This window comes from Macaca nemestrina, chromosome 1 (genome assembly GCF_043159975.1).
Source record: "Macaca nemestrina isolate mMacNem1 chromosome 1, mMacNem.hap1, whole genome shotgun sequence".
NCBI lineage: Eukaryota > Metazoa > Chordata > Mammalia > Primates > Cercopithecidae > Macaca > Macaca nemestrina.
This window is the reverse complement of record NC_092125.1, coordinates 83,256,830-83,271,642: the sequence shown is the minus strand read 5'-3', so window position 1 is coordinate 83,271,642 and position 14,813 is coordinate 83,256,830. Positions and strand designations below refer to the sequence as shown.

Genomic DNA, 14,813 nt, shown 5'->3' with positions numbered 1-14,813 from the left:
TACTGTTGATGGGCATTTAGGTTGATTCCACATCTTTGCTATTGTGAATAGTACTGTGATGAACATAAGCATGCATGTGTCTTTATGATAGAACAATTTTATATTCCTTTGGGTATATAGCCAATAATGGGATTGCTAGGTTGAATGGTAGTTCTGTTTTAGGTACTTTGAGAAATCACCACACTAATTTACATTCCCACCAGCAATGTATAAGCATTCCCTTTTCTCTGCAACCTCACCAGCATCTGTTATTTTTTGACCTTTTAATAATAGCCATTCTGACTGGTGTGAGATGGTATCTTACTGTGGTTTTGATTGGTATTTCTCTCATGATTAGTGATGAGAAATGTTTCATATGCTTGTTGGCCATGTGTATGTCTTCTTTTGAAAAGTGTCTGTTCATGTCCTTTACTCACTTTTTAATGGAGTTGTTTGTTTTTTACCTGTAAATGTGTTTAAGTTCCTTATAGATTCCGGATATTATACCTTCATCAGATGCATAGTTTGCAAAAATTTTTTCCCATGCTATAGGTTGTCTGTTTACTCTGTTGATAGGTTTTTTTTGTTTGTTTTTTGTTTTTTGTTTTTCCCTGTGCAGAAGTTCTCTAGTTTAATTAGGTCCCATTTGTCAATTTTTGTTTGTATTGCAATGGCTTTTGGTGACTTTGTTATGAAACCTTTGCCTTGGCTCCTAGAATGGTATTTCCTAGGTTATTTTCCAGGGCTTTTACAGAAATAGGTTTTACAGTTAAGTATTTAATCCATGTTTAATTGATTTTTGTATATGTTGAAAGGAAGGGTTCCAGTTTCAATCTTCTGCATATGGCCAGCCAGTTATTCCATAGAATATAAAATTCTTTCCCTGTGTCTTGTTTTCATCAACTCTGTCAAAGATCAGATGGTCATAGGTGTGTGGCTTTATTTCTGGGTTCTCTATTCTGTTTCACTGTTCCATGTGTCTGTTTTTGTACCAGTACCATGCTGTTTTGGTTACTGTAGCCTTGAAGTATAGTTTGAAGTTAGGTGATGTAATGCCTCCAGCTTTGTTCTTTTGCTTAGTATTGACTTGGCTATTTGGGCTCTTTTTGGTTTCATATGAATTTTAAAACATTTTTCTAATTCTGTGAAGAATGTCATTGGTAGCATGATAGGAACAGCACTGAATCTGTAAAATGCTTTGGGCAGTATGGCCATTTTAGTAATATTGATTCTTCCTATCCATGAGCGTGGGATGGTTTTCTCTTTTGTTTGTGTCATCTCTGATTTCTTTGAGCAAGCTTTGTAATTCTTGTAAAGATGTTTCACTTTCCTGGTTTGCTGTATTCCTAGTATCATATTCTTTTTGTGCCTATTGTGAATGGGACTGATTCTTGATTTGGCTCTCAGGCTGGATGTTGTTGGTGTACAGAAATGCTACTGATTTTTGTACATTAACTTTGTATCCTGAAACTTTGCTGAAGTTGTTTATCAGATCTAGGAGCTTTTGTGCAGAAATACGTGGCATTTTCTAGGTAGAGAATCATATGGTCTACAAACTGAGACAGTTTGACTTCCTTTCTTCCTATTTGGATGCCTTTCATTTCTTTCTCTTCCCTAATTGCTCTGGCTAGAACTTCTAGCACTATGGTGAATAGGAGTGATGAGAGATAGCATCCTTGTCTTCTTCTGATCTTCAAGGGGAATGCTTCCAGCTTTTGTTTATACAGTATGATGTTGGCTGTGGGTTTGTCATATATGGCTTTTATTATTTGGAAGTATGTTCCTTGAAAGCCTAGTTTGTTGAGGGTTTTTAACATAAAGGAATGTTGAATTTTATCAAAAGCTTTTTCTGCATCTATTGAAATAATCATGTGATTTTTGTTTTTAGTTCTGTCTATGTGATAAATCACATTTATTCATTTGTGTATGTTGAGCCAGCTTTGCATCCTAGGATAAAGTCTGCTTCATCAGAGTGGCTTAGATTTTTTGATGTGCTGCTGGATTCAGTTTGCTAGTATTTGTATGTCCATGTTCGTCAAGGATATTGGCCTGAAGTTTTTTTTCATTGTGTTCTGCCAGGTTTTGGTATCAGGATGATTCTGGCATCACAGAATGAGTCACGGAGGAGTCCCTCCTCCTGAACTTTTTGGAATCATTTCAGTAGGAATGGTACCAGCTCCTTTATACATCTGGTGGAATTTGGCTGTGATCTATTCTTGAGCTTTTTATTACATATTCAATTTTTGAACTCATTACTGGTCTGTTCAATGATTCAATTTCTTCCTGGTTCAGTCTTTGGAGGTTGTATGCGCCCAGAAATTCATCTCTTTCTTCTAGTGTTTCTAGTTTGTGTGCATAGTGGTGTTCATAGTAGTCACTGAAGGTTTCTTGTATTTCTGTCAGATCAGTGGTAATGTCCCCTTTGTCATTTATAATTGCGTTTATTTGGATCTTCTCTATTTTTTTCTTATGACTGTAGCTAGAAGTCTGTGTATCTTAATTTTTCCAAATTACCAACTCCTCAACTCAGTCTTTTGGATGGCTTTCCACATCTCAGTTTCCTTCAGTTCAGCTCTGATTTGGGTTATTTATTATCTTCTCCTAGCTTTGGGGTTGGTTTGCTCTTGTTTCTCTAATTCCTCTGGTTGTATTGTTAGGTTGTTAATTTGAGCTCTTTCTTTTTCATGTGGGAGTTTTAGATTGTTAATTTGAGCTCTTTCTTTTTCATGTGGGAGTTTAGTGCTATAAATTTCCCTGTTAACATTGCATTAGCTGTATCCCAGATATCTGGTATGTTGTATATTTGTTCTCATTAGTTTCAAAGAATTTCTTAATTTCTCTCTGAATTTCATTATTTACCCAATAGTCATTCAGGATCAGGTTATTCAATTTCCATGTAATTGTATGGTTTTGAGAAATTTTCTTAGTATTGATTTCTATTTTTATTGCACTGTGGACTGAGAGTGTGGTTGGTATGATTTAACTATTTTAAGTTTGCTGAGAATTGTTTTCTGTGCCATGTACATAGGAGAAGAATGTACATTCTGTTGTTTTGGGGTGAAGAGTTCTGTAGATTTCTATTAGGTCCATTTGATCAAGTGCAAAGTTCAGGTCCTAAATATCTTTGTTAATTTTCTGCCTCAATAATCTGTCTAATACTGTTAGCAGGGCATTGAATTCTCTCACTATTATTGTGTCATTATCTAAGTTTCTTCCTAGGTCTTTAAGAACTTGCTTTATATATCTCTATATATCTTGCTTTATATATCTCTATATATCTTGCTTTATATATGCTCCTGTGTTGGGTGCATATATATTTAGAAGAGTTAGGTCTTCTTGTTGAATTGAACCCTTTACCATTATGTAAAGCCCTTCTTTGTCTTTTTTGATCTTTGTTGGTTTCTAAAGTCGCTTTTGTCTGAAATTAGAATAGCAACTCCTGCTTTTTTCTGTTTACTGTTTTCTTGGTAGATTTTTCTCCATGCTTTTCTTTGACCCTATGATGTCATTGCAGTTAAGATGGGTCTCTTGAAGACAGTACGTTATTGGGTCTTATTTATCCAACTTGCCACTCTTTGCCTTTTAATAGGGGTACACTGTTTACATTCAAGGTTAGTAGTGATATGTGTATATTTTATTGTCACTGTGTTGTTCGCTGGGTATTATTCAGACTTGATTGTGTAGTTGCTTTATAGTGTCAATGGTCTATGTATTTAAGTGTGTATTTTAATGACCAGTAGTAGTCTTTCCTTTTCTTATTTAGTGCTCCCTTCAGGACCTCTTTTAAGGCAGGTTTGGTGGTAACAAATTCCCTCAGCATTTGCTTGTCCGAAAAGGATCTTATTTCTCCTTTGCTTATGAAATCTAATTTGGCTGGATATGAAAATCTTGGTCGGAATTTCTATTTTGTAAGAATTCTGAATGTAGGCCCCAATCTCTTTTGGTTTGTAGGGTTTCTACGGAGACGTCTGCTCTTAACCTGATAGGGTTTTCTTTGTAGAGCTGCCCCTTCTCTCTAGCTGACTTTAACATTTTTTCTCTTATTTCCAACTTGGAGAATCTGACGACTACGTGTCTTGGGGATGGTCATCTTGTACTGTATCTCACAGGGGTTCTCTGTGTTTCCTGAATTTGAGTGTTGGCCTCTAGTAAAGCTGAAGAAATTTTCATAAACAATATCCTGAAATATGTTTTCTAAGTTGTTTTCTTTCTCTGCCTCTCTTTCAGGAACACCAATGAGTCATAGATTTGATCTCTTTACATAATCCTATATTTCTTGAAGGTTTTGTTCACTCTTAATCTTTTTCCTTTATTTTTAATTTCCTTTTTAATGCCAAGTAGTATTCCAAAGTATATGTATACATGTATGATAATGCTTATCACTTACCTGTTGTACACTTGGGCTGTTTCCAGTTTTTACTGTTACAAATAAAACTGCTATGAACATTGCATTTACAAGTCTTTATATAAACCTAGCTTTCCTTTCTCTTGGGTAAATACCTAGGAGTGAAATAGCTGGATCATATGATAGATGTATTTTTAACTTTTTAAGTGCTTGTAACATTTTACATTCTGCACAGCAGTGTGTGAGAGTTCTAATTCCTGAATATCCACACCAACACTTGGGATGATCTTTTATTAGTCATTTCTTAAGGTGTGTAGTGGTATCTCATGATAGTACCATCTCCCTAATGTAGTTAAACATCTTTTAATGTGTTCTTTTCCAGTCATATATCCACTTTGGTAAAGTCTCTATTTTAATATTTTGCCCATTTCTTTACAGGATTATTTTGTTTTCTTATCATTGAATTTTGATAGTTCTTTATATATTCTGGATACAAGTCCTTTATCAGATGTATGCTTTACAAATATTTTCTCCCAGTCTCTGGTTTGTATTTTTGTTCACTTAAAAGTGTCTTTCTAGGGGCACACATTTTTAATTTTGATGAAATCTAATACATAAATTTTCCTTCTATGGATAGTGCTTTTGGTGCCATATTGAAGAAATCTGCATAAAGCAAGGTCACAAAAATATCTCTTATGTTTTTTTCTCATAGTTTTATAGTTTTAGGTTTTGCATTTAAGTCCATAATCCTTTTTTTGTGTTAAATGTTGTGTATGTTGTAAGATGTGGCTTAAGGGTTTTTTGTTTGTTTTGCATATGATTGTTCAATTATGTTAGCCCCATTTCTTTAAAAATTGGCTGGTTTTTCTCTGAATTATCTTTGCATATTTGTTGAAAATCAGTTGTCCATATGTGGGTCTATTTCTGTACTCTGTCTTTCTTGTCTTTTTTTAAACCAAAAAAAAAACCTGTTTGGATAATGCTGGCCTTATAATGAGCCTCTGAATAAGTAGTTTTAATACTCCAACTTTGTTCTTCTTTTGTAAAATTGTTTACACTATTTTAGGACCTTTACATTTCCATAAGAATTGTATAATCAGCTTGTCAATTTCTACAAGTAGTCTACTAGGATTCTGATTAGGATTGTATTGAATCTAGAGATCCATTTGGTGATATTTGACATGTTTATTAGGTCTTTCAATGGATGAACACAATGTATCTTCCATTTTTTTAAGCCTTCTTTAATTTCTCTCTGCAGGGTTTTGAAGTTTTTTGTGTACAGATCTTATATATTTTTCTCGGGTTTATATATCTTATTTTTATGCTATTTCTCAATGTCAGTATATATAATGAAGTTGACTTTGTATAATAATCATGTATCCTGCAAACTTGCTAAAATAAGTTTAGTTTGTTTGTAAATTTTGTTTCATTTTGTTACATAGGTAATCATGGCATCTGAATATAAATAATATTTTACTTCTTCTTTTTCAATCCGGACATCTTTTATTTCTCTTTCTTACTTCAGTATACTGGCTGGAAACTCCAGTAAAACACTGAATAGAATTGGTAAGGGAGAACATCCTTATTCTTGATCTTAGGGGAAAAGTGTTCAGTCTTTCACCATTAAGGACAATATGTTTTTCATAGATGTTCTTTATTCAGAATGTTATCTTCTATTCTTAATTTGTTGAGAGATATTTTAATCAGGAATGAATGTTGAAATTCTGTAAAATTTTTTTAACATGTACTGAGAATATCATCTGGTTTTTCTTTTTATGTTTAATATGGCAAATTATAGATTGATTTTTGAATGTTAAACCAACCTTGCATTTCTCAAGTTAATCTCTCTTGGTAATAATACAACATTCTCTATATATTGATGGACTTGATTTGGACATTTTTCTTTACAATGTTTGCATCTATATTTAAGAGGGCTATTGATTTCTAGGTTTTTTTTATTTTATTAATATCTCCTTTCTAAATCTGCTGTTTTCTTTCTTTTTTCTTCTTTTCTTTTTTTTTTTGATTCGCTCTTGTTGCCCAGGCTGGAGTGCAAATACACGATCTTAGCTCACTGCAACCTCTGCCTTCCAGGTTCAAGCGATTCTCCTGCCTCAGCCTCCCTAGCAGCTGGGATTACAGGCACCCCCCACCACACCCAGCTAATTTTTGTATTTTTAGTAGAGACGAGGTTTCACCATGTTGGCCAGGTTGGTCTCAAACTCCTGACCTCAGGTGATCCGCCTGCCTCGGCCTCCCAAAGTGCTGGGATTATAGGCGTGAGTCACCGCACCCAGCCTGTTTTCTTATAATATCTTGGTCTTGCTTTGGTGTCAGGGTAATACTGGCCTCACAGAATGTGTTACGGAGGATTCCTTTCTCCACACTTTTCTGAAAAAGTTGGTGCATAACTGATATTATTTTTTTCATAAAAGTTTTGCACAAGCCATCTGGGTCAAGACTATTCCTTGTAGGAAAGTTTTAAACCGTTTTTAACTATCAATTCTATATCTTTAGTACATATTATAGTTATTCCAGTTATCCATTTCTTCTTGAACAAGCTTTATTAATTTGCATATTTTAAGGAATTTGCCCATTTAAGTACTTAAATTTATTAACTTAAAGTTGTTTTTAATATTTCAGTTTATCTTTTAATATCTACAGAATCTGTAGTAATATCACCTCTTCTATTCCTAGTATTGGTCATTTGTCTATTTTCCCCACTGGTTTTGAGAAATTATGATGTTTCTTGTGCTTAAGAATGTAATGAGTGTAAATCTATGGCTTTATGGTTTTCAATACACTTGGAAAATTTCTGGTCATTATTTTCTCAGTAATTTTTTCTGTTTCTCCGTCTCACTCCTCCTCTTGCGGAACGCCAACTATTTATCTAGTAGGTTGCCTGAAGCTTTCCCACAGCTCACTGATGCTCTTTTCATTTTTAACATTTCTCTTTCTCCCTATGTTTCATGTGGAATCATTTCCAATGTTATATTTTTAAATTCACCAATCTTTTCTTCTGCACTGTTTAATCTGTGTTAATTTCCTCCAATGTATTTTTCACTTCAGACATTGTAAATGTTTTCATCTCTAGAGGTTTAATTTTGGTATTTTTTATATTTGTACCTCTCTCTAAACTTTTTTAATATATGGAATAAATACATAATCATTTTAATGTCCTTTTCTCTAATTTTAATAACTGTGTCAGTTCAGATTCAATTTACATTGGTTAAATTTTCATCATGAGTTCTATTTTTGGTTCTTTTTTGCATGTCTACTAATCTTTGATGGCATTCTAGAAATTGTACATTTTATCTTATTGGGTACTGGGTATTATTATATTTCTATAGTCTTGAGCTTTGATCTGGGTGCAGTTAAATTACTTACAGTTTCATCATTTTAGGTCTTGCTTTTAAGATCTATTAGGGAGGACAAGAGCAACATTTAATTCAGGACTAGTTATTCCATATTACTGTGGCAAGACTCTTTGAGTGCTTATGAATTATGAGGTTTTCTCTTCCGACTGTGCATGCAGGCACTATTCCCAGCCCCATGTGAGCACCAGGCATTGTTCCCTCTAATTTTCTCAAGTAGTTGCTTCCCTGACCTCTGGCAGTTTCACGTGTCATTGATTGGGTCTACTGAATGCTTGTGTAGGGACCCGCCACAAATCTATGAAGATCTCTGTCTCTGCAGCTTTATCTTCCCTGGTAGTTTATCCTAAATACTGTAGCCTACATTGGTTCTCCAGACCTTCAACAGCATCTCCTCATATCAGAAGTCTGCCAGGCTCTGCCTGTATTCCTCCCTATCTCCCCTCTCCAAGGTCTGGAAACTCAAGAAGATAAGTTGGTAGAATCGTAGGGCTTACCTTGTGTGTTTCTCATCTCTCAGGGATCCTTGTCCTTCATTGCCTGATGTCCAGTGTCCCAAAAACCATTGTTCCATATATTTTGTCTAGTCTGATTCGGCTATTTCAGGCAAGCTGGTGCTATGGTTTGAATGTCCCCTCCAAAACCCATATTGAAATTCAATTGCCATTGTAACAGTGGTGACATCTGGGGTCTTTAAGAGGTTATTAGATAATGAGGGCTCTGCCCTAATGAATAGATTACTGCCATTATCACAGGGATGGATTAGTTATTGTGGGAATTCAGCCCCCTTTCTCTCTCCATCTTGTGCTTTCACTTGCTCTTCTGCCTCCACCATAAGATAATAATGCAGCACAAAGGCCCTGGCAAGATGCCAGCCCCATGATCTTGGACTTCCCAGCCTCCAGAACCGTAAGCCAAATAAATTTCTTTTTGTTATAAATCATCTAGTGTGTGGTATTGTTAAGGCAACACTAAGTAGACTAAGACAGATGGTAAATCTGGTCCCTATACTCCATCTTGCTTAGAAGTAGAAGGCTGTGTGTGTGTGTGTGTGTGTGTGTGTGTGTGTGTTGTTGTCGTTGTTCTTTTCAGTTTCTTGAATGTGCTTATTTATCATTTATTAAATTCACTTTTCATTTTTAATGGAGGCATTTAATGCTTAAACATTCATTTTCGTAGGGCTCTAGCCAATTGTGACAGGTTTGAAACGTGATTTTCTCCTGTTCCTTACTTTTAAATTTAAAAAAATTAGATTACATTTTCTGTATATTCTGATGGTTGCTTTTAAATTTCTATTGTTTTGGGTGTTTTGTTTTGTCTGCCGTTTTTGCTGTTTTTCTGCTGTTCATTTCTTTTGTACTGCATGTGATTAAAGAATAAAGTGTATTGGGTTTACTTTATTCTGTAATTTATTGAGTTTTTTCCCTCAAAGTTTCAGTTAACTGACATTTTCCCTAAATCCTACAAATAATGTGAGTTCCCTTTGTTGTGTATATACTTTCTCTCTCTCCCCATCTATTTATATAGATGCACGTACATATATGTGTGTATATGATTATGTTAATTTTGCTACTTACTATCTCTATTTTATTACATGTCATGTTGAGTTTCTTTACATCTGAAAATAATTATTAGGTATATTACCAGATGTGGGGTTGCACAGTGAGGGACTATCAGGGAACACTGTACACTGGTGATAAAAGTCACGGTAATAAGGTCGTATTTTTCTATGATCTAAATTTATATTTTCTGCCAAAATTAAACTTTGACATTTCCTCATGAACAATTAAGGCTTCCACGAAAAGTTATTTTTGGTATTCAAACTAGTAAATATTCAATGTAATTTTTATATAAGTACATGAATGATTTATACAATTCAAAGGCAAACTGTAGACTGCAAAAGATTAAAATAATAAAACTATGGAAAAAGAAAACATTTTTCCTTTGCCATAATACTTACCTTAATGGGCCCAATGTGGGGAGATCCTTTAATTGTTGCAAGTATGACTTGAGACTCTTCTAACTGAGCTGATATGTCATCTATAGATGGTATTATGAAGATAGAGTAAATCTCTGTGTGGTGAAGAACTAAATGCAAAGGAGTAATGTTCCAAAAATCAATAATCTTAAATAGCATTTTTTCAAGAGCAGCTTCATTAGTTGCTGAAGTTGACATATCATTTATTTCATTTTCATACTGAAACATCTAAAATGAACAAATTATTCTTTAGTATCCAGTATAGCAAATAATTCCTGATATGTCTAAAATGGAAATTTTAAATGCATGTTTTGAAAGGCACATCAAAAATATTGAAGATCTAATTCCAGTTAGGTTTACATCCTTACCAGCAACTTTATGGTCTAACCTTCATGACATATCCCTTTGCACTTTAAAATCATCCTATTTCACGTTTTTCATAATCAGTGAAAATTTCCAACTTTCCTCTGATTCTAGCCAGTTATAAAGAGTATATACCTTCTGTATACGTGTAGGTGGTATTATTTCCTTCAGCATTCTTTCCTCTGCCCTAATGCCAACTGCTGAATTACTTTGTGACATGCTTTTACTCTCTACAATATTCTTGGGATATATTCATGTAAGAGAATGCAATTCTGATGGATCCCAATTTCCATGGCTTCCATTTCTTTGCCTCATTTCTTTCAGGATACATGTTTCTTAAAATACATTAGTGGAGCATATACAGACCTTCTTACCATGTGCACTACCCTGCAATTCCTATAGGACAAGATCCTGATATAAGATCTCCAGAGTCACTCACTATAATAGAGATACTCAGAGACCTTCTCATCTACACATCTTAGAATTAACTAGTTGGGCTTATTGTTTTATAGCTGGTAGGTAAGACTCTGCCACCATTCCTGTATGTCATCTCTATGGTGTTAAAGAATAATGCCCAATCCCTATGTTTTAGTAACGCAACTCAGTGGGGATTATGAATAGATATGACTAGTTTTCATCATTTCTCTTATATGCTTGCCAAAGATGAATTATAAGGATGGTGGGATCAGTTACTTCTTATGGCCTTAAGTAACAGTTTTGGAAAAGAAGCCTACCTTTTGACATAGATTATTCAGTCAAAGGCAGATAAAGAACTATAGAACCATCAAAGTTCGTGCCTAATGCTAACATTCTGAGATTGCTAAAAACTAAATCCAGACACTGATAATGTGTAAAGCAAAATTTCAGTGAAGTGAATCTAGCCTTGTCAAGTCTTTATGGTCAAAGTATGGGACCTGACTGACAAATAGTCAGATCTTCCAACTGACTTGATAATAGCTGGGTGGTTTCAGCTGAATCTTGATGGTTGTAATTAATTATCTAACTTCATTATAAAGCATATGGCTTTCCAAAGTGAAAATTATCAACCATAAAATGATTGATAAGTGTTCATCACATGCATACCATTGAGCTCTTGCTCTTAATTTACTTCATGAAATGCTTTTCATGTGGTAGGTTTTTCAGAGCCTGCACAACATCTTGGACAAAATGGTTGTCATATAACTGCAAGCCATCATACTTTATTCATTTAATAAAACTTCTAATATGACCTATCTTGGAAAGTCTTGCAGCATGACCACCACCTCTGGATCAATCCTCCAAAATGCAAGTTTTAATAAATGAAGACTGAGTTTCTGGGCCAAATCCTGTCCATTTTGGCATCTACATTATACTGGATACATTGTCAAATTTCTACAGGATGACCAAAATCATCCAGGAACTCTTAGAGTTCACTTGAAATTACCAGCTGATTGCCTTCTTATCCCTTCTATTATTACAATTATCTTCAAGAAGAAGAAGGAGTTCCTCTAACTCCTCACTGCAGTATTTCAAAGGCTGAAGACCTTGCTCACTTTTGTTCACATGTCAAACTGTCCTAATTGGGGCCCTCTAAAAAATGCATAGGACTTCCTTTGTAAACTATCTATTAATGTTAGACATGTAATAGCTGATTGGAACCCTTTGAGTTATTACAGGCCACCATCCCCATGTAGGCCACCAGCTGCTATCATATGTACCTATCTACCCTAACTTTTATAGCTTGCTGCTACATTTAGTCTGAAAAATTCTCACCCTTTATCTAACTTTACCCAAGAATAGTTCCAATAACCCAAGACTGGAAATAAAAATACAACTAAAATTGTGCTAGATTTTATGCATGCTGATTTGAAATAAATTCATCTGTTAGTATTTGCTCTTATGCTCTGATATCATCTAGCTACCTTGCTGAATTCCCCTTGGCATGTATATCAGTTAGGAGGCTCTAAAATGAGATATTTAGATACGATGAATATTATGAAGAAGATTCAGAATTATTTCATGATTTTTAGTGTAAACAATTGGAAGAATGGAGCTACCATCAACTGAGATAAGAAACACAGAGGAAGAGTAGAATTTGGAGATGGAGAATGAAAGGTGAATGTTTTTGACATGTTTTGATACGTTTTTGACATAGGAAATTGCATATGTGAATTTGGAGTTCAGGAGAAAGTCGAGATTAGGGCTGGTGATAAAAAATAACCTAATTTTTAAAAATGAAAGTTGTTTTTTAAAAAAATCTTCTTTTGAAATTCTTAAAAAAAAAGTGCCCATGTTCCTCATTACAACAGACTATTTAGTAGAGAATTACAGGAATAAAATACGTGTTTTGATTACATTATATGTTGTCAGCCATGAAACATTAAACATAAATGAAGCTTATTGCAAGTTAGGCATGAAAATAGAAAATTTTTAATCATGGAAAAATTGAAAAAAGTATTTTTTATTATAAAACTTACATGGAAAGTCAAATAGTTGTTTATTATGCATTTTAAATATAATGTCAAGTTACATATATGTTAAGGTAGGGCAATTCTTACATGTCTTAACATATTTTCATTTTACATATAAAAGTATTTTTTATTATAAAACTTACATGGAAAGTCAAATAGTTGTTTATTATGCATTTTAAATATAATGTCAAGTTATATATATGTTAAGGTAGGGCAATTCTTACATGTCTTAACATATTTTCATTTTACATATAATGAATACAGTGGTTTTGATATTTCCATTCCTATAAAATGTGTTCTGTATTAGTAGTACTGTTAAATAATGAAGCACTAATTTCATTTGTCATACATGAAAACCAGTATTACTGTTTTTTAATCACCTAAATAATAATGGAATAATTAATAGCTTACCCAATATCTCCAATTAAATAATTTCCTATCACCTATTATTCTACAAACGTACTATTATTTTCCCAGGCACTCATAAACTTCCTTTCCTAATTCCTATTCATTGTATATTTACTTGCCTATTTAAAATTGGCCCATCTGGTATTTCAACCTATTTTTTTAAAAAACCATTTTTATTTACCTTGAGAGCTAGAAGTATCTCTACTTTACAGTTTTTATCAAGGGTAACTGACTTCCCAATAGTCTCCTGGAGAGCCTCCCAATGCCTTGGCTTGAGACAGGGATTTCCCAGAGCTATAATGATAGGCAGCTCTTGTTTAAACTCTGTTACCACTTGCTTAAGATGTGTCAGCATATCGCTTTTAGGTAAACCTATAAATGACAATGGGTCAGTAGGCTTACAATATGTTCATTATATTTTTTAAACAAAAAAATTGAGAAAAGATTTTTTTCTTTCAAATTTGTTAAACACTACTTTATCAATTATTAAACTACATTAAAATAACATGAAGCAGTGAGCTTTATCAACATCACCCTTCCATGAGAATCAACTATGCATTAAAATAAAGAGAAATAGTTATAAGGACTGGTGACTAAAGCCCAACTATCACAACCAAATTATCTTAGAAAATTTGATACCAGGAGTGGCCAGCTACCACAGGTTTCCCAGATTTTCCCTGACATGATAAATATACAGACAAATGGGTACACATGCACATGCACACACACGTGAGCACACACACACAAACACACGCACACAGCACAAACATTCAGAAGACTGTCATAGATTCTGGGTATTTATTTATTTAAATAACATCTTAACATAGCAAGATGAGGTCTTGCTGTGTTGCCCAGACTGGTCTCAAACTACTGGCCTTGAATGATCCGCCCACCTCAGCCTCCCCAAGTGCTGTGATTACAGGCATGGGCCACTGTACTCAGCTGGTTTGGGTTTTTTAAAGTTTTGGTAAGTAGGGAAGAACATCAAGGGAAAAAATATACCATCACTACGATTTCATTAAAAAATACTTTAACACCAAAATGTAGGAAATGTAGGTGACAGCTTTGCCACAGACCAGCACTAGTCTGTCCTCTGCCACTGACAAACCACTGAAGTACAGGATTCAAAACCTATGGAGTGGAAGATTCAACTCTTACAACCTTTTTACTCAACTTGTAAAAGAAAGAGGAGGGGGCCAAAGTTAGAGACTCAGGAGAACTGAAAACTTCACCCATACACTCAAAAAACCAATTTGTATACATGGGGCTTCTTTTATAAAGCCATATTAAATAGTAATATGTTTTTAAGACCTGATTAAATAGAAGATCAAGAGTGTAACTTTAGTTTTGCCAGTCTAGACTTTGGCAAACAGCAAGATTTTATCTGGGGAACCATGGGTAAAAGAAGGTATCATCTAGTTGTTACTTTACTGTTCTCCGAAGCATGTATATAACAAAATATTAAGAGGGGATGCACACAATGAGTGTTATGTTAAAGAGACTGCAATTTGCCCCCAATTATTCTCTTTTCTAAACTTCTGTGCTATTGTTATATTTCTTACATAATTTTAAAACAACTGAAATAAAGTGTTTTTCTGGATTTTCTGGAGAAGAAATTTTAGTTTAAGGTATAGCTGAGTGATAGGGGAGAAGTCTTTAAAAAAAATACAAAGATATTCTCTTGGCCAGGTGAAACAACATCTCCCTTTTGGAAAGGGATATGATCTTACAGAAATGCTCTCACAAAAAGCAGTATCTTTGCATTGGCAAGATTTCAAATTTGATAATTAAAATAAAATAAACCTCTAAAAATTACACTGTTTACCCACTGCCCTAAAGATAATGATTATGCAGATGGTCCTTTATCATCAAAACATCTCCGACTAGTGCCCTAAGAAGGGCCATACTCAGGGTGA

General features: G+C 34.2%; 1 protein-coding gene across 13 annotated transcripts in view; it reads right to left on the bottom strand.

Moving 5' to 3' along the window:
• LOC105478882 (dynein axonemal heavy chain 14) overlaps positions 1-14,813 on the bottom strand; it is a 524,402-nt gene that overhangs the window by 354,200 nt on the left and 155,389 nt on the right. For all 13 annotated transcript variants that reach the window (XR_011614730.1, XR_011614739.1, XR_011614743.1 and 10 more), the window contains 2 exons: positions 13,079-13,269; positions 9,659-9,904 (listed from right to left, as the gene is read on the bottom strand). Coding sequence is in view for 10 of the 13 variants with exons in the window: in XM_071081203.1 (XP_070937304.1) it covers positions 9,659-9,904; positions 13,079-13,269 (437 nt within the window). In the remaining 3 variants the exon portion in view is untranslated. The remainder of the gene's footprint in view (positions 1-9,658; positions 9,905-13,078; positions 13,270-14,813) is intronic.